At 40.4% G+C, this 20,340-nt stretch overlaps 1 protein-coding gene across 2 annotated transcripts in view; it reads right to left on the bottom strand.

Annotated features, from left to right (window-relative positions):
• mcat (malonyl CoA:ACP acyltransferase (mitochondrial)) overlaps window positions 1–20,340 on the bottom strand; it is a 91,562-nt gene that overhangs the window by 784 nt on the left and 70,438 nt on the right. Inside the window, exon 5 of one of the 2 annotated variants that reach the window (XM_048607625.1) lies at window positions 13,338–13,551. The exons of the other annotated variant lie outside the window; for it this stretch is intronic. Within the exon in view, the coding sequence (XP_048463582.1) occupies window positions 13,543–13,551 (9 nt within the window). The 3' untranslated portion in view covers window positions 13,338–13,542. Of the gene's footprint in view, window positions 1–13,337; window positions 13,552–20,340 lie in introns of those variants that run through there. 2 annotated transcript variants of the gene reach the window in all.

The following is a 20,340-nucleotide window of genomic DNA, read 5'->3' as shown; positions in this document are numbered from 1 at the left end:
GTATATTCTGCCAGTCCCACCAGCCAGCTCTGTAAAGCTGCCTCCATATGAAAAGTGGACAAACTTCATCACAATTATTTGACTGATTTTAGGAGCTTGGGCCAAGGCAACAACTTTATGTGGGCCTCACTTCAACTGGTCAGTAGACCACAGTATTTCTTCTTCCAGGCTGCAAGAGATCTGAAGGTGATCCTGACTTTGAGGGTCTCTATCCTTGGTACTGCCTCGTTTTATGTATGAAAAAAATCAATCATTTGTATCCAGGTTTCAGTATATTTTGGGAGTCCTCAGTGCACTGCTAGCCAAGTAACAGCAGGAATGTACCAGAAAGCTTTAGGATTTCCAAGGAAGGTGTGGCTTAGTCGATGCAGGGATCTATCTGCTTCTTATTTTTGGTCTGGTAATTTTCATGGTTCAAGCAGCTGCTCAGTTCAGGCTTGCCTTCTGCCACAGCTTTATAATGGGGCTGCCTGGCACAAACAATAGTTGCAGGTTGGTCAGCTGGCCACTAATCATCTGAGAACTGGAGCAACAAAGTGGAAAATCTAACTTTAAACTATCTCATGACAATAACTAAACCAGTCAGTAACAGAGTCACTTCCTTCAATGACAAATCTGTTTCTCATTTAATATAAACATACATCAGCTTCCATCACTTATAATCTACTGATTTTGATCCTTAACTAACCACTTCAATATGTTGCCAATTTTACTGTGAGGGATCCATCCACAAAAATTAAAACAGGTATAAAGATAGTCACAAAACTGTAAAAACAAAACTCCAGCAGAAAATGAGGTTATTCATCCCACTGAGCCTGTGATGATGTTATCTCTTCAACAGGAGAAATCTGCTATAATCCATTTTCTCCCAGTATCCTTCCTCCAACATCAAGAACTCCATTCAACCTTTCAACATTTTGCACCAGCTCCTTGTTACCATATGCAATGTGCTTAAGCATAAAATCCAAAATTGTATGTTTTTATCTCATACTTTCACATTTAAAGATATTGACATCTGAAATCTAAAATCTCTGTTTTTGGACTTGTAAAAGCTATTATCTTTTACATTTCGTAAAAATGTACCATGTCTCACTCTTCTGCATTGAACTGTATTTGGTACCTACCTGCCCATTCCAGTAACCTGTCTGTGTCCTTCGGCAATCTTGCTCATATTTTACCACAGAAGAGGCAAATCACAACTTGTACAAAAGCAATACATTAAAAGGAAAAATGCTCTTTCTTCACATGTTAAAAACTACTTAATGAGAAAACAAGCCATGAGGGAAACAGAAATCTCAGTGGACGAGCACGTTTTCCTACCCAGACTTTTGAAATGTAGCTCAGATTGAAACACAATTAATTCTGTTCACTGATTGGCTAAATCTAGAGTAATAAATGTTGTGGAAAATTAAAACATCCATTGATACAATCAAGGATATTCCTCAGAGATTGGAGGTAACTCAATGCAGATTGATCCAAAACGTTTAGTTGTGGTCTATGAATGGAACCTGCTCAGCGAAATGGGGAAATTAAGTTCAGTCAGTGTTATTAATTCCTCTTGCAGTTTTAATTCCCAACAAGCTGCAGCTTTGAGTCAATAAAGAAGATGGGAGATTGACAACCTAGAGTAGTCTCAAACACCATCATCAGTCATTACTGGTAGTTATGCCACTAAGATAAAAAACTCTGTACAAAAATCCTGGCATGGCACATAAATCTAGCTCTGATACCTTGGTTCAATTTGGATCAAGTGGGCCACTGTGGGCAATACTGCCTCTTGTACAAGTCTTTAAATCATGGTCCTGTTTTGTAGATTTCAGCACCTTAGAAACAGATTAGCGATTCATCTTTTTGAGGGAAAAGGTTGCTCTGAAATTGACTACCACAATTGCTTTCAGAACTGGAACTTAAAAATAATATGAGAAATGCTTTAAGTAGTCCCAGGTCTGTGAAATGCACTATATAAATGGATGTCCTCTGTTTCTTGAGCCTGATTTTGCTGTAACTGTTGTGGCTGAAATGTAGTTACTCAATTTTCAATTATGTGGCTCAATGATTATACAGTCAATAAAATTTATATTAAATGAAAAAAACCCAATTAATCCACTAAATACTACCAGATAGTGCTATTAATTTATCATCAACTACTTTTCTTAAAATCCATTATAAAAATTGAGGCAATTAAGGTGATCTTCAGTGTTAAGGAGTCTGGTGCTGAACTCCTCATTCGTTTTGATTCAACGTGTACAGACAGTTGAGTGGAATTAAGTTAAAAAGTGCACAACAGGCAGGCTCAATTTATATACTATATTTATACTAACGTTTTTTGCATGGAGTGGGATAGCGGGGGAGGGAGACTGAAGTATTGGAATTGACGCCTATTTTTATGTCTCAGCTTAAAGTATGAAGGGTATCTTAAGCAGTTTCCCTGACCTTGTAAAAAAAAATTAACACAAAAATAATCCCTTTAAAGTGAAATTTTTCACAGCAGAGAGTGATATGCATCATGCAGAAACCTATTAGCAGAAAAAAGATCTCTACATTATTATAGAGATTCCGAGTTGTTACAGGCTGCCAGTGCTGTAGACTGGTGAGATCACAGTAATACCTTTTCATCATATATAGACAAAGTTAGAATGTTATGATTGTACAGTTAATACCCTTTTTACTGTCTCTCAGCTCTCCACCTCAGGCTTGCTTTTAAAATTTTATAACACAGTATTCAATGCAATAACATCCACTAAACCTTTTTCTTTAAAAAGCATCTTGTGCTTTGAACTGCAGTCTTTAACTAGAAATTTCACATTTATTGATCAGGAATTCATTACCTCATTCTGATGAAAGGTCACCGGACTGGAAATGTTAACTATTCTTCTCTCTGCAGATGCTGCCAGACCTGCTGAGTTTCTCCAGCACTTTTTTGTTTCTTTGTATTATCCAGCTTTGCTAGATTGTAACGTAATACAGACTGGTAGGTTATATTTCTGCCAGTTTTTCTTATTGTTTATTAAGATTAAGAAAGAAGTTCTGTTTTATATACTACTGATTTTTTTACAGTTGGAACTCATAATCTTTAAAGGTCCTGGGTTATGTCCCTGATTTTCTGAATACAGAAAAGCTGGTACTGAGGCCAAATGCGGATGAGTAAGGCACAAAGCTTGAGACTGAACTTGCTGTGCCTTTACTTGGATAGGTTTTCTGGCAGTTATAGGTTTTGGGGTGGGGATGGAAGAGTAAACACTGCCTCTAAACTTGCTGTATGCAGCCTAATGGTTTCAATGTGTGGTACCCTTAAATATAGTTATGCCAACTATTACACACAGGAGGTAGTGGGCAGATTCCCCACTTCCTCCTTCACCACCCCGCCCCCCAATTAAAGAGTCAGTTGGAAACAGACTGACAAAAATGACCTGCACACTGCAGTGATATAATGCAGTGGGAAGTATAATAAGGGGAACATGGGACTTCTGCCCCACAACAGGGAGGAAACCCTGCCCTACAGAGACGCTAGACAATGTGATTTGCGAGTACCACTTGCTGTGCCAGGAGTCCAAAGTAAGTGCTGAAGAGATCAGGCTGGCTCTTCAGCAAGGCGGACCAAGAAGGAATAAGATATCTTAGGGAGCAGCAGTGCAGGGGGAGACGGGTTTGCAGTAACAGGCAGAGTGGAAGCAAGCGGAGGCGGGGGGTGGTAGTGGTGGTTGCTGCAGATGCATAAACGGCGGTCCTCAAAGATCGTACCCACTGTTTCAAAAACATCTTTTTTAAAAATACGCTGCCCACTCCTACCTGCCAACCATATTGTGGCATGGTCAGTGTTATTGTGGGGTCAATCGAGATCTTAAAATGTTCAATTGAAACTTCATTACTTATTTGCATATAGCACATGGACGACAGAGTCTGGCGTCTGTGATCCCGTCTGTATTATTGCAGTGATTTCAGGAGTGGATTGGAAGATCCAGAGTTAGACAACTGATCTACTGGACTTGTCCTCCACCAAAATCACAACCAGCAGGGACATACATTATCCAGCGTGCAGGATCTTAGAAAGGAACTCTGCATGTGCAGCACCTTCCTGATAACTATTTAGCTACAAGTGCACAACTAAGCAGGAACATTGGTTTGAGTCATTCTCCAAGCAGAATGGCTAAGTAGGACACGAGAAAGGTGTACAGGTGGAGGTGAGTGAGTGAATATGAGGAATGAGCCATGCCTTCTATAAATGCAGAAATATAATTCTCAATTGATCTTTGTGAACTGCTGTTTAAATACCATTTTGTATTAATTTTTACACACGTAAATATCATTACTGTTATTAAAATGGAGTTAGTCTAAACTATTGGGCAGGTTGTCTAAAGGGATGTAAAGGCAATAGCAGAGTATGCACAGTAATGTTACCATATCAATATTGTTACGAAGTTGTGCAGCTTAATCGTGAATTGGAAGGCAGGAAGCTAAAATTTGTTTGTAAAAAAATGATAAGGGAGAGGAGTGTGTGGCTCCTTTGAGAGGTAAAGTGCTTTTCTAAGCTTAGAGACTTACACAGAAAAAAATGTGTCTGTATGTAGCTGAAGATGTACAGCTAGTTCTGAAATTCAAACATGTATCAATTGGCTGTGTGATTGGAAACCTTAGGCTTGTTTTGATGTTTTGGCAAGCAGCAGGAATCAGCCGATTAATTTAAACAAAGCACTTAGTGGTTGAAAGCCAATTGAATTTAAATCTGATGGTTTTGACAACCTTGGGCCAATGCTATTGTAAGAAAATTGATATGTCATGCAAGGTATATAAGGAGAGGGTTTTAGAAAATCGGTGTGAGAGCAAACTACCATCTGAGAAATAAGTATTAGCACTCACAAGAAATCACTAAGCTCTCTAAGAAAGTACCATCAATCCATAAAAGGTACCACAGCACTTCTAGCTAAGAGTCCTCACAGAAGACTTCACAGAGAAAGCATCCCTGACAGCCGAATCAGCAGAGGAAACGCGTTTATAACTTGAGAACAGCAAAAGAAATGTGTGTAGACTTTGAGAGATTAACTTTTAATATATTATCTTATTATTTGGACTTATGTACGTCGGACTTGTGTTTATTGAAACAGCATACCAGTAGAATTTAGATCAGTTAGGGAATAGTTAGTAGTTAAGGCGGAATTGTTCAGTTTGTTAGCAATTGTATTAATTTGTTCACTGTTAGGGTTAAATAAATAAACTGTTAATTGTTACTTATAAAGTGAATATCAGGGATTTTCTTTCATTTAACCACTCTTTGTAACAGATTGTAAAGGTGAGGTGAGCTTCTCTGGGTGTTTTGGGTTTAATTATTAAAAGGGAATCTCTACTCCTGCCAGAACAGATTGGGGCCTTGTGTTTTAGTTTGCTTATCAGACAGGTTCAACCTTCCCCTTTCTAACAGTTTGAGGGCTCAAGTCCAGGATCTGGCCGGTTCATAATGGGATATGATGGATTTGGATAGATTTAAACTGACTTGGGGATTAGTGTGTAGATCTTTAAATAAAACTTAGGTGAGAAAAACCTGTTTAATTTCGGTTACATGTGGTTGGTTAAATCACAAGTGAGGTAAATGGCTCTTAACGTTGCTAAAGAGGTTCTGGGGTTTGAAGATGCTTCCCAAATTTTCCAAGAGAGTTTAGAAAGACAAAAGAAAGATATATTTTAGACTTAGCAAACAGGCTAGAATTGGATTTAGCAATGGATAAGAGGAAAGATGAAATTGTAATGGAGTTGGTCAAGCATTTAAGTAATACCAGACAAACAGGCAAGTGTTAGAGAAAATTAGACAATTGGAGTTAAAAGAGAAAGAACAGTCATGTAAGAAGATAAAGAGAGAGAAGAAAGAGAAAGAATGTCTGAGTTGGAAAGGATGAAACTGGAACTTGAAGCAAAAAGACTTCAAATGGCAGAAGGAAAAGTACAAGATAGAAGTGAGGATGAGCAAACTTATCGTAGCCAACAGCCTGGTAGGGATATGTACAAATATGTCCAAATATTACCAAAATTCGATAAAAAGGATGGAGAAAACTTTTTCATTTCCTTTGAGAAACTGGCTAGGCTGATGGACTGGGCAGAGGCTGTGTGGGTCATGTGAATTCAGACCAAGTTCGTAGGCAGGGCTAGTGAGGTGTTTGCAGCACTGTCAGGGGAGATGTCAAGAGATTATGAAGATGTCATACAGACCTTCTCAGTGCCTATGAATTGGTGTCAAAAGAGTATGGACAACGGTTCAGAAACATAAAGGAGGAACCAGGTCAGACTTATGTCAAGTGTAAAAGAATTGAATATAGCAACTGGGATAGATGTGTGAGAGCATTAAAGATAGAAAAGACATATGAGGATCTTAAAGAGATTATTCTGCTGGAGGAGTTTAAAAACTCACTTCCAGAAATGATATGAACTCACGTTGAGGAACAGAAAGTTCAAACTGCTAGAAGAGCTGTAGAGATGGCAGATGAATATACATTAGTGCATAAATCAAAGTTTAGCTTCCGACAGCAATTTCCTTCCATGAGGGATAGAAATTGGGGAAAAGGGAGATCCTTCAATGAAAAACAAAAAGCAGATCACACTGGGAACAGTTTACCACAGGTGAAAAAAGAAATCCCAGAGGGTGAAAGGCCTCAAGTGTTTTCACTGTAACGGAGTGGGACAGAAAGTCACAGTGTCGGTGGTTTAAGAAAGGCGGTAGGAGAAAGGGTGTGGTTAAAAAGGCTAAACCAGTGGGATTAGTTGAGGTTGTGAAGGAAATCCCAAAAGAAGTTGAGTAGCTGCAGGAGAGGGCACAGCCTAGTCACAGGCTGGATAGTGAGATGGCGCCTGACCTCTACAAAAACTTCACCTCTGTCAGTAAGGTTTACTCTGGAAGAATAGGGGGAGAATGTAAAGAAGTTAAAATATTGAGAGATACGGGAGCTAACCAGCCTGTAGTGGTAACAGATGAAAGTATTTGCACTCTTTCTGAAACGTAACCCGAGACAGTGGTAATCTGTGGAATAAATGGAGAGAGATTTAGCGTTCCCCTGTGTAAAATCAGGTTGGATAGTCCAATCAAGACTGGGTAAGTGACAGTGTAAGCGATTGAAAGAATGTCTATTCCAGGAATACAGTTTGTTCTTGGAAACGACCTACCAGGATGAAAGGTGGGAGTGACGTCCCTTGTTGTGGAAAAGCCGAAAGAAAACCAGGGAGCTGAGGAGTTGAAAGAAAAATACCTTGAATTTTTCCAGACTGTGTCGTAACAAGATCCCATAGTCAAAGTTACAGTAAGAAGGAAAAACTAAAGAGAGAGACGAAGGAGTTGAGGTCCAGTTAGCTGACACCATGTTTACCATTTCATCAAGGGAAAAACCTGAACAGGTAGAGGATCAGGCAGAGGTGTTTAGTCCTGAAAGATTACTGGAGTTACAAGAAAAAGATGAGACAGTAAAAGATTTATATCATGAAGCCTACTCAGAAAAGGAATTAGAATGTATTCTTGAATGTTATTATTTTAAGGACAGAATTCCAAGGTGGAAATGGAGACTGCGGCAGGTTAGTGCAGAGGAGAAATGGGCAGAAGCGCAGCAGATTACGTTGCCAGTAGCATAGAGACAGGAGGTATTGCAGGTAGCACATGAATTGCTATAGGAGGCCACCTAGGAGTGAGGAAACTCCGGCTAAGATAGCAAAGCATTTCTATTGGCCCTGGATTTTATAAGGACGGGGATGAATTTTGCTGGACCGGTCATACATGGCAAACAGTGGGAAAGCCACAGACAGTAATAAAACCAGTGCCTTTGATGCCAATTCCCACATTTGAAGAACCTTTCACACGGGTTATGCTTGTTTGTACAGGTCCACTCCCTAAAACCAAAAGCATGAACGTGTCTACCAGATGTCCAGAGGCAAATCCATTACAGAATGTTAAAGGTACAAAAAGTTTGTGGAAGAGTTGCTTGCTTTCTTTACCCATTATGGACTACCCTGGGAGATTCAGTCAGACCAAGGGTCCAATTTTACTGCCAAACTATTTAAGGAGGTCATGGATAGTTTAGGCATCTAACATTTTAAATCAAATGCGTACCATCCTGAATCCCAGGGAGCATTGGCATCAGACCCTAAAGACAGTGCTGAGGGCTTATTGCCAGGATTACCAAATGATTGGGAATAAGGGTATCCCATTTATATTGTTTGCCTTTAGCGATGCCCCAAATGAATTGACTCAATTTATTCCATTTGATTTGATATTCGGACATGAAGTAAGAGGGCCTTTAAAATTAAACAAGGAAAAGTTGATATGTCCGATGTCAGAGATCTCACAGTCGAATTCTGTATCCGAGGTGAGAAAAAAGATTAAACAGAGTAGATGAATCAGTTAGACAACATCTGAAAGTGGCACAGCATCTAATGAAGCAAGAAGCAGATAAGAAATCTAAAATTCATACATTTGCCTATAGGGATGAAGTAGTGGTGCTGTTACCAGTGGAAGGAGATCCCTTCAAAGCAAGGTTTAGTGGTGCTAATCAGATTGAGAAGAAGTTAAGTCAGGTGAATTATCTGGTAAAGATGCCAGATAGGGAAAAAATTTATTGGGTATGTCATGTCAATCTGCTGAAACCTTACTATGACAGAGAAATGGAACCGGAGAAATAGGTATTAGTTACTGCCCCTCAGAGTGATGAATCAAATCAGATGATTTGAATTTTGATGTACCTCAAAATAAGTTAAATAATGAAGAAGTCCTTCCAGAATGGGATAGGATAGTGAGCTATCCGTCTCAGGAACACAGAACTCAATTGAAAGGCGTGTTGCAGCAATATGAGGACATACGGAGGAATAGAATGGGGAGGACTAATATTATAGTACATGAGATTGAAGTAGAGAATGCTGTTCCGATAAACCAACACTCCTGCAGGCTTAATCCTCTCAAACCCACACAAGTACAGAAGGAAGTGGAAGCAATGCTCCAAGAAGACATCATCGAGCCAAATCAAAGCAAGTGGAATTCGCCAATCGTGTTGGCTCCCAAACCTCATGGTATACAATGATTCCGTGTGGATTATCAGAAGATCAATGCCATAACTAAATCAGACTCTGACCCAATTCCAAGGCTGGAGGACTGTGTGGAACAAGTTAGACAAGCCACCTACATCACAAAGTTGGACTTACTTCTTGGTTACTGGCAAGTACCTTTGTTGAAAAGAGCGAAAGAAGTTTCTGCATTTGTAACCCCAAATTGCTGTATCAATTTAAAGTAATGCCCTTTGGAACAAAGAATGTACCAACCACATTTCAAAGATTTATGAAGAGAGTTGTAACAGGATTATCTAACTGTGCTGTCTATATAGATGACTTAGTGATCTTCAGCCGTTCATGGAAAGATCACATGGTGCATTTAGCAGAGCTCTTTGAAAGGCTACGGAATGCAAAACTGGTTTTCAATTTAGCAAGAACCGAATTCACGAAGGCAGAAGTGATGTTCTTGGAACACAACATCAGACATGGAAGGATGACCCTGAGGAACATGAAGCTGAAGACCATCGAGGAATTTCCAAGACCATCCTCAAAGAAAGAGGTATTTTGATTTTTGGGACTGAGTGGATTCTACCAGAAGTTTGTACCAAACATTAGTAGCATGGTGATACTGCTGACAGATTTGCTAAAGAACATGAAATTTTCAGTGGACAAAACAATGCCAGAAGGCATTTGAGAATTTAAAAGCTGTATTAACCACCACACCAGTTTTAGCCACACCAAATTTCTTGAAACCCTTTAAAGTCACTATTGATACCAGTAATGTAGTGGTTGGAGCTGTGTTGATGCAGGAAGATGATGATGGAATTGAAAGACCAATTGGTTATTTTTCAAAGAAACTCAATATCCACAGAGAAAGTACTCCACCATTGAGAAAGAATTATTGAGTTCGGTAGTGGACGTACAACATTTTAATGTTTATGTTACAATGTTTTGGAGATGTTTGCATATTCAGACCGCAACCCTCTCACATTTTTGGAAAGATTTAAGGACAAGAATACGAGACTATTTCTTTAGAGTCTTATGATACAGGCTTTTAATTTACAAATTGTACATGTTGTGGGTGGTAAAAATGTTAAGGCAGATGCGTTATCGCGAGTTTAAAAGAAAATGTGTAGATAAGATAGAACTGGTACAGTCTAATGTTTTATAAGTATGTAGAATTAGTATGAAAGGTGTAGCTTTAGATTACTGACCTATGTATCTCATAATAACGGTGTTAAGATTTTAAAAAAGACATCTTTTCATAATGATGTTCTTTTCTTAAGGAGGGGGAGGTGTTATGAAGTTGCGTAGAGTAATCATGAATTGGAAGGCAGGAAGCTAAAATTTGTTTGTAAAAACTAAGGGAGAAGAGTGCATGGTTCCTTTGAGAGGTAAAGTGCTTTTCTAAGCTTAGAGATTTATACAAAAAAAATGTCTGTATGTAGCTGAAGATGTACAGCCAGTTCTAAAATGGAAACATATATCAATTGGCTGTGATTGGAAACCTTAGACTTGTTCTGATGTTTTGGCAACCAGCTGGAATCAGCCAATTAATTTAAACCAAGCACTTAGCGATTGAAAGCCAATTGAATTTAAATCTGATAGTTTTGACAACCTCAGACCAATGTAAGAAAATTGATATGTCATCCAAGGTATATAAGGAGTGGGTTTTTGAAAATCAGTGCAACAGCAAACTGCCACCTGAGATGTAAGCATTAGCACTCACAAGAAATCACTAAGCTGTCTAAGAAAGTACCACTGCACTTCTAGCGAAGAGTCCTCACAGAAGACTTCACAGAGAAAACATCCCTGACAGTTGAATCAGAAGAAAGGCTTCTATGACTTGAGAACAGCAGAAAAAAGGCATGTAGACTTTGAGAGACTAAATTTTAATTTATTTTCTTATTACTTGGGTTTATATAAGCAGGACTTGTGTTTACTGGAACATCATACTGGTAGAATTTAGTTCAGTTAGGGAATAGTTAGTATTCCCTAAGGTGGGTGGGGGGTGAATTGTTCAGTATGTTAGTAATTGTTTTAATTTGTTCACCGTTAGGATTAAATAAATAAATTGTTACTTATAAAGTGAATATCAGGGATTTTCTTTCATTTAACCACTCTTTGTAACAGATTATAAAGGTAAGGCAAACTTCTCTGGGTGTTTTGGGTTTAGTTATTAGAAGGGAATCTCTACTCCTGCCAGAACAGATTGGGGGCTCATGTTCAGTTTAATTATCAGTGGGGTTTGACACCCCCCCAACCTTTGTAACAATACACAGACAGTTCCCAGTTGTAAATGAATTGTGAAGTTGATTTGGATGCAAGTCAGAAAACAATGCAGGCCAATGTAAAGCAGACATTTCTAAGTACAGGAAATGTTCATATGTTGGGTGTTTAAAATTACACCACTGTATGGGATCACAACATAAGCACTGTACAAGCATTTGTAAGTCAGACGTTCATGAATTGGGGACCTCCTGTATAAAGAATATCCTCACATTGTGTGGCTGTGCACATGTGCAGCAGCGGCCTGAGAAGTACCAACCGTACCTCAGTCTTTCACAAATAACCTTTACTTACGCCGATGCAAAATACCTTCAACAGGCCCACACAGCAACTAAATTCTTACAGGAACACTTACAAAAGCTGTTTAAATATTATGGCTGGGTTCTGGGTTCTTTTGACAGATGAGGACCAGAAGCCACACCAGTGCAAATTAATGACCATTCTTAACAATTTTTACAGAGACATGGTTACTTGATGCAATAGAACCTTCATTCTATTAGTAACTGCAGAGAAATGGTGGCCGAGCAGAGTGTAACTGTGCCTGCATTTGGATGAGATTTAAATATTCTTTGCCTGTTGGTCAGAAAGGTGACACATGAAATGGGACCCTAGCAGTAAGTCCACAATACATAGCAACACTGATAAAAACCCAGGAATTAAAGATTATTCCACAGGACACTGGTGTAACCATTTCAGGAGAAAAATCAAAACGGCAATAAAATCAGTGGGCTGAATTTTCTGGGGAGTGAATCTCAGACAGATTGATACTTTGGTCCTTTGTTTTTGAGGAGATTCTACTCAGGGCTACCCTACAAACGTACTTCCATCCTAACTGTTCTTTCATAACGTAAAACTGTCAGAGGAAGGCAAACCACACTCACTTTTCACAACAGACAGCTGCCATATTCTGACATTTAAAGATCCTGACAGCCACTTTAACAGCTGTGTTAGGGTGTTGGCAGGGTAGATCAGTGAAATAGGGTGCCAGGTGGGTAGGGTGCAAACTGGGGAGGAGGTAAAGTATCAGGGGTAAGGTGCCAGTTAAGTAAGGGGTTAGGCTGCCAGCTCGGTAGAGTGTCCAGGTAAACAAAGCGTCAGCTGGGGAGGGGGTGGGTTACCAGGTAAGTAAGGGATGGGGAGGAGATACAGTAAAATGGAGAGTCAAGTTGGATCCGATCCCACGCGGTGGGTAGGTGGTGGGCCGAATCCAGTGGCGAGAGCTCGGGCCAGGTCAGTTTATGTCCAGCGAGCAGTAGGAGGATGTCAGTTCGAGTTCAGCATGGGGGGGTGGAAGGGACAGCTGTCAGGTCCCAGGGTGGGTTGGATCAGGGTCTCAGGGTGTAAGTGTTTGAGGGTGTGTGAGATAAGTATGGGACGTGTTAAATAGCTACTGTGTACTTACTACATTTTACGATATATTTAATATTCCTAAGTAATTATTTTACTTAATTTCATCAACCCTTCCGAACTCTGATTTAAATAGGGGCTTTTGGAAGGTTCCAAGTGTAAAGGAATTGCCCAGCAGAATCTTCAACTTCCTGAGCAATTTCTTCAGACTCTGCTCTGATGAGGATTTCACAGGGTCTCTGTAAGCAATACCCATCCATGCTGGGATAATGATTGGCTGACCAGTGGAAAGTTCGGACCAGTGTTTTACAAAAAAAATCTGTAAACTCTTATTTGATATTTTAAAAAATAATCAACTCAGCAACATTGATGTTTGACCAAATCATCCATTTGGGTGATGAAGAATATATTCCCCTTTTTGTGGTTCTTGCAGAGAGTTTTATCAGGTGACCAATGTCAGGTAATCACCGGAGAAAACATGAGGGGAGGGCAGTGGAGATAGGCCTTTACCTGATGATATATCAGCAAATTTCTCCAAACAGAGCAGCCAAATTTTAGTCGCCTTGTCAATTTACCTGGGCATCGTCTGAACTGACAGCCACTGGGAGTGTAATTTATAAATATTTCATAACTTTCGAGTGGGTGAATCACAGAGAAAAACTTTACCATTTTCCTAAGGGACTCATGAATTTGTTTTCAAAAGAGTTTAATTGCCAAGTTTTTCCAGATAATGTTAAGCAGACTGACATTCACCATGATGATGGTTTGAGGAGTCAGAAAGGTTTATTCTTCATCCGTAGTTCGTGCATTGTTCACTGCATTCTCTGAATAATCTCCTTGTTATCCTGCACACTTTGATAATACAGCCGAGCAGGGTGGGTGATGGCTGATCTTTCACAGGCTCTGCAATGAGCAATAATTAAATCAGCAAGGGGAAAAAAAAGACAAAGATGTCTGTCATGGTTAGTAGAAGCTTGTTTTCCCGTCCGTTCTTTTGACAGCCACGAGCACACAATGCGATAGCGCTCAGTCTAGAATTCCCCAGCTAATTGGTCACAACATTTCAAAACTGCCTTGCCATCACTGGATTTACAAGTGCTATATCCTCCCCATCAATAGTTTACCCCAGTCACAGCGAGTACTGAATCTTAACTGCAGCACGAGAAGCATTCCTGCACTTTATAATTGTAGGGACAAAATGCAAATAAGCAGAGCTGGGGAGTTTGACAGGATCAATCCACACGACAGAATTACTTGTGAGTTATCCGGTAGATGTGACTGCAGTGTGGGTGGAAGCCAGGATTCAGTGTGGGTAGTGACAGCAAGGGAGACTTTCTATTAGAGCTGTACAGAATAAATTACAAAGGAAAACCCAAAGGTTGACAAAGCCCATCCGAGGCTGTAAGAGATCTCTTTTGTACGAATAGGGAGCAGCATTCATAGGGCAATGAGTGTATAGAAATATTACACTTTGCAGCCATGATTTCTGTTTAATTTATTAAATAAATGACAGAAATTCGTCGGCTGTCCACCAGTGATTTCCCAAAGTTCATGCCTTACGAGTGCCATTTCCTGCTGGAAGGCACCAGATCAAGAAAATCAATTGTGAAATGTCAGACTATATGAATGATCTGTAAGCCTGGATTTCCCATTTGGGGTTAGAAGCTAGTCTCTGCAGCAGTGACCTACAGGCTCCCCACACAGTGCAGGGCAATGAAGGAGGCTCCTGGGACTGGGGACCCTGATACCTCAGAGAGTGAGGGAGAGAATGCGAGCGAGAGAGAGAGCGCGAATGAGAGAGAGAGCATATTACTTCTGTCTTGTCATATATAGTGGACACAAAGCCAGGAAGCTGGCACAGTTCAGCAGGCCTCAGTCAAATGAAGGGAACAACCATCATTTAGGAGTTGCCAGCACAATAATTCACTCAGGGCAGTCAGAGTCAGGATCCTCTGCACATAAGGGGCAAGGAACTAAATGTTGGGCAGCCATCATGACCCTGTCTGCCCCATAGAGGGCTGCTTTCTCCCTGGAACAAGACAGTATTATGGGACCCGAAAGTGGGTGGTACAACTATTAATGCTGGTGACTGTAGGAGGTGTCCTGAGCAAGTTAGCAGGCAGCACTGCTGGCATGCAGTATTAACAGTGATGGGGAGGTTGGGGTGGATAACAGCGAGTGGGGAAGATGCTGCAAGCAATAGTGAGCAGAAGCCTTGATGAGAGGTGAGTGAGTGTGGAGGTATCAGAGAGAAGATGTTAGCATGAACCCTGTTGGAGTGGAGGATGACATTGACCTTCTTCCTACAGTGCTGGGCATCCCTGAAGATCACATTAACCTGGGACACCAGGTAAAGTGGCAATAGAATTGGACATGCTGGATACCATGGGGGAGAGCAAGTAGTTGACAAAGTGCATTTGGTAAGATACAGTGAGAAATCTTGCTGGTCCTTGGGTCCCACCAGGCTGAAACATGCCCTTACCCACTGGGAGACCACTTGTGTTTCAGTGGAAATTCTAGTCAGAATAAAGCAAGGGCCTCGATCAACACCTGAGTTACCTCAAATTGTTCACAGCCACTTCCAGCCTCGCCACTGGCCTCGGAAAATCTTGTCCCTGTTTTCAAAGGATGTTCCATTACAAAGCAGGGAAGATCCGTGCAAGTAATTAATTTAACGTAATCACTAAAAAGGTTAAGGAGAGCGGTTAAAAGAGAGTGCTTTTGTAGAGGTTTGTTGGAACATGGAATGCTATGCCACAGAGAACGGTTGAGGAAGAGACCAGATAATTGTCGACAAAATTTGGATAAGATTTGAAACAGAAAAAGATAAGGTAGAGGAGGTTGCCTTTGATAATTTATTCGTTCGTTAGAAAGTTGCAATTATCTTAGAACATAAGTAACAAGTTGATTTAATAAATGCATACTGTACTTGAGGCAAAGGGAAGCGGTTTGCATTAAATATTTATAGGATTAGATAATTAAATCAAAAATCCTATAATTTTAATAAACAACCATTAGATAATTAAATGTCAGACACTGGCAATCCTAGCTACTTTGAACGTATTGATTTAAGAGGGCAGCTGTAAGGTTGCACAGCAGAACTCTTACCTAACCTTCCAATATTAAAATTAATTCTTTTAATCTTTGTTATTAACAAACTTATGCTTGCTATATCTTCTGAAGGAGACTGACTCTTGAAGACATTTTTTCACCTGATATGGGATACATGTTAAACTGATCATTGAACTGAATAGTCTCCAAATCAAGTTACTGAGAAATTCACACTGAATGTTTGCCTGGATGTGAAAAAAGGAACTCTCCCTCTAAACAAACACAGGTCCGCTGAATTTAGACACAATCTGGCAAGAACACATAATGCAGCTTGGCTGAGAGCCCAGACATCCATTAGTCTCTTAAAACATCTGAGCTCCCAACTGACTGGCAGTTCTGGCTTTCTGATGTCTGTTTGTCAATTTCCCAACATTCGTTTACAATGGTCAAGAAATTTCAAGGGACTGCAGTTTCAGCTACTGAAACTTCAGAGGTTCTAGATAATTGACACTTTTATTGTGCTGTAGTAGAAAAGATAATTTTTGCTACACAATGGCAAGTTACAAATTGACTTTTTAAAAAGCCTTTGTTTACAGATTCAGTTGTCATATGGCTCAATGCTTCTGTTCAGTGTACCATGGGTAAATAGGCATGAAATAGGAACCTTGGTGGGCATGGGCAGTCATAGTATTCATCTGTGGGACATACCTTGGCACAGGGCACGAGGAGCGATGAGTGTTGTTTGGAAAGGCATACCGTGTCACAAGAAGGACCATCTGAACTTAGCTCTCGAAAGATTCCTTTATGCAGACTCTGGATCATGATAGTTCCGAGATGCCACGGAACGCGGCTCTTCACGAAGCTGACTAGACTGTCAGAGCCTATCCCTCGGCAATGTTCAATCTCCACAATGCCGCCAGCCAAGTTGAAATTGCCCAGTGTGGGTTTGTGACCCAAACCAGTCCACACTCTGAAAAGGCCAGAGTGAAAATTGAACAATCTGACAATAAGGTCAGAAATTTTTTTAATGCACTCATAGGATGAGAGTGTCACTGGCTGGCTGGCCAGCATTTATTGCCCATCACTAGTTGGCCTCGAGAATAGGGTGGTGAGCTGCCTTCTTGAACCACTTTAGACCACCTGCTGTGCCTTGACCCGCAATGCTATTAGGGAGGAAAATCCAGGATTTTCCTGGAACAGCGAAGGAACCCAGCAACAGTGAAGGAACGGCAATATATTTCCAAGTCAGGATGGTGAGTGGCTTGGAGGGGAACTTGCAGGTGATGGTTTTCCCATGTATCTGCTGCCCTTGTATTTCTCAGTAAAAGTGGTCATGGGTTTGGAAGGTACTGTCTGAGGATCTTTGGTGAATTTCTGCAGTGCATCTTGTAGATAGTACACACTGCTGCTACTGAGCGTCGGTGGCGGAGGGAATGGATGCTTGTGGATGTAGTGCCAATCAAGCGAGCTGCTTTGAGCTGGATGGTGTCAAGCTTTTTGAGTGTCTTTGGGGCTGCACTCATCCAGGCAAGTGGGGAGTAGCCCATCACACTCCTGACTTGTGCCTTGTAGATTGTGGACAGGCTTTGGAGAGGGAGAAGGTGAGTTACTCAATGCAGTATTCTTAGCCTCTGAACTGCTCTTGTAGCCACTGTATTTATTTGGCAAGTCTGGTTGAGTTTCTGGTCAATAGTAACAAAGATTCTGGAATCAGAGCCTGTCCACATTTTGAAAGAGCTCACAAGTCATCTTGACTTGGTACCAATCCAGGCCTATATGACCAAAACAGCTCCCACTACAAGTTAAGACAGATGTCAACCTACTTCTACCCATCAGGTGTGCCAACTCAACTGCAAATCTTAGTAAAGCAGAAATATTCTCCCCTTGGAGTCAGGGTGCCACGGGTTCAGGCTCTAGGGATGTGAGGATGTAATTTATACATTTCAATCCAATTAGGATTGCAAACTTTATTTCTGGCCCTGATCAGATTAAAAATTGGGTTGCTGGTGAGGTCAGTTTTTGGTTGATAACCTCAAGATATTAGCAAAGTGAGAGAGAGAGAGACGTGACACAACTGATGGAAGAGTTTAACGCGAGGGACACGGTGGAGAAAGGTAGGGGCTTCAGCATGATCTCAGCTAGTAAGGGAACTGTGCTCACACTGTGGGCATTGCTCTGTGTTACTAATCAGATATCCAGCCAACTGAGCTAACCAATCTTCCAGAACCCACAAAGCAGCTATATAGTTCAGACCATGAAGCTCCCAGGTTTAATCTCTAGTCTGTGTTGAACTTGATCTGAAAATTATTGAAATATACAGTCATAGAGTCATACAGCACAGAAACAGATCTTTCAGTCCAACCAGTCCATGTTGAACATAATCCCACCTGCCTACTCCCGGCACAAATCCCTCCAAACCGTTCCTATTCATATATCCATGCAAATGTCTTTTAAATGTTATAATTGTACCCACATCCACCACTTCATTAGGAAGTTCATTCCATATGCGAACCACAGTGTAGAAAATTTGCCTCATGTCCTTTTTAAAAATCTCTCTCCTCTTATCTTAAAGATGTGCCCCCGAGTCTTGAAATTCTCCACTTGGGGAAGAGACAACTATCATCAACTCTATCTATAACTCTCATTATTTTACATATCAGGTCACCTCTCAACCTCCTACATTCCAGCAAAAAACATCCCAGCCTATCCAGCCTTTCCTTATAACTCAAACCTTCCATACCCGGCAACATCCTGGTAAATCTCTTCAGAACCCTCTCCAGCTTAATAATATCCTTCCTGCAACTGGGCAACTGGAACTGGACATAGTATTCCAGAACAGGCCTTACCAATGTCCAGTACAACCTCATGATAATGTCCAACTCCTATTCTCAAAGGACTGAGCAATGATGGCAAGCATGCCTTTTTAACCATCCTGTGATGCAAACTTTAAAGAATTATCTAATTGTACCACTAGGTCCCTCTGTTCTACAACACTACCCAAGGCCCCACCATTAATTGTATAAGCCCTACCCTTGTTTGTTGTACCAAAGGAAATGCCTTGCATTTATCCAAATTGAACTCCATCTGCCATTTTTCAGCCTATTGACCCATTTGATCTAGGTCCCTTTGTAATCTTAGAAAACCTTCTTCACCGTCTACAATGCCACCAATTTTGGCTTCACCCGCAAACCATGTCTTCTATATTCTCATCCAAATATATAAATGACAAACAAGAGAGGGCCCGGTACCGATCCCTATGGGACACTGCTAGTCATAGGCCTCCAGTCTGAAAAGCAACTCTCACCAGTACTCTCTGTCTCCTGTTGTTAATCCAATTATGTATCCAAAAGGGTAAGCTCACCCTGAATCCCATGTGACCTACCTTTACTAATCAGCCTACCATGCGGAACCTTGTCAAAGACTTTACCTAAAATCCAAATAAACAAACAATGTCTACTGCTCTGCCATCATCAACCTTTTTGGGTAACTTCCTCAAAAAACTCAATCAAGTTTGTGAGACATGATTTTCCTCGCGCAAATCCATGCTGACTATCCCTAATCATTTTTTGCCTCTCTAAATGTCCATAAATCCTATATTTTATAATGACCTCCAACAATTTACCCACATCTGAAGTCAGATTCACAGGTCTATAGTTCTCCGGTTTCTCCTTTCAACCTTTCTTTAAAAAGGTACAACAATAGCCACCCTCCAGTCATCAGGCACCTCACCCGTAGCTATTGATGATGCAAATATTTCTGCAAGGCATCTCATAATTTCCTCCCTTACTTCCCACAACATTCTGGGCAACATTAGATCAGGGCCCAGAGACTTAACCACCTTTATATTCTTCAAGACCTTCCAAACTTCCTCTTTTGCAATATGAACTGTTTTTAAAACATCAAAGTTTATTTCTCTACAATCTCTGGACTCCGTTTCTTTCTCCACAGTAAAATCTGACATGAAATGTTCATTCAGTATCTTTCCCATCGCTTGGGGTTTAACACCAAGACAATCTCCTTGATCTTTAAGGGACCCTACCCTCTCTCTAGTTACCCTCTTGCTCTTCATGTATTTGTAGAATCTCTTTGGATTATCCTTAACCTTATCTACCAATGCTATCTCATATCCCCTCTTTGCCTTCCTGATTTTGTCTAAGAACACCCCTACACTCTTAATGTTGATTAAGAGATTCAATTGAACCAAGTTATTATTATTCGGTTAATCAGCTAAGTGATTGATTTTATTTGGTATGTTTGATATATTTATTTTTTCCCATTTTAACATTACTTTCTGTAGGTAATGAAAGGTAGTTTATTTTGTATATAAGGTGTTATTGAAACATCCTTTTATTTAGGCTTAATGTTATTAAGTCCATATACAAGGTACAGAGTGAGATGGCTAGTAGAGTTAGAAAATTAATTACCCAACAGGATCAGTCAGGTAGATGGGTGACTGTTGAGAAAGGTAAGAAGGTAGTTCAAAAGCTTCCAGTGGCTATTCTTTTAATCAAATAGAATAGAAATACAAGAGATAACAAGGTGTAGAGCTGGATGAACACAGCAGGCCAAGCAGCATCAGAGGAGCAGGAAAGCTGACGTTTCGGGCCTAGACCCTTCTTCAGAAAATTTTTCTGAAGAAGG

The sequence above is a fragment of the Rhincodon typus genome, chromosome 18, assembly GCF_021869965.1.
Source record: "Rhincodon typus isolate 14 chromosome 18, sRhiTyp1.1, whole genome shotgun sequence".
In the NCBI taxonomy this organism is placed as follows: Eukaryota; Metazoa; Chordata; class Chondrichthyes; order Orectolobiformes; family Rhincodontidae; genus Rhincodon; species Rhincodon typus.
Note: the sequence above shows the minus strand (reverse complement) of the source record. Positions and strands in the feature narration are given on the sequence as shown.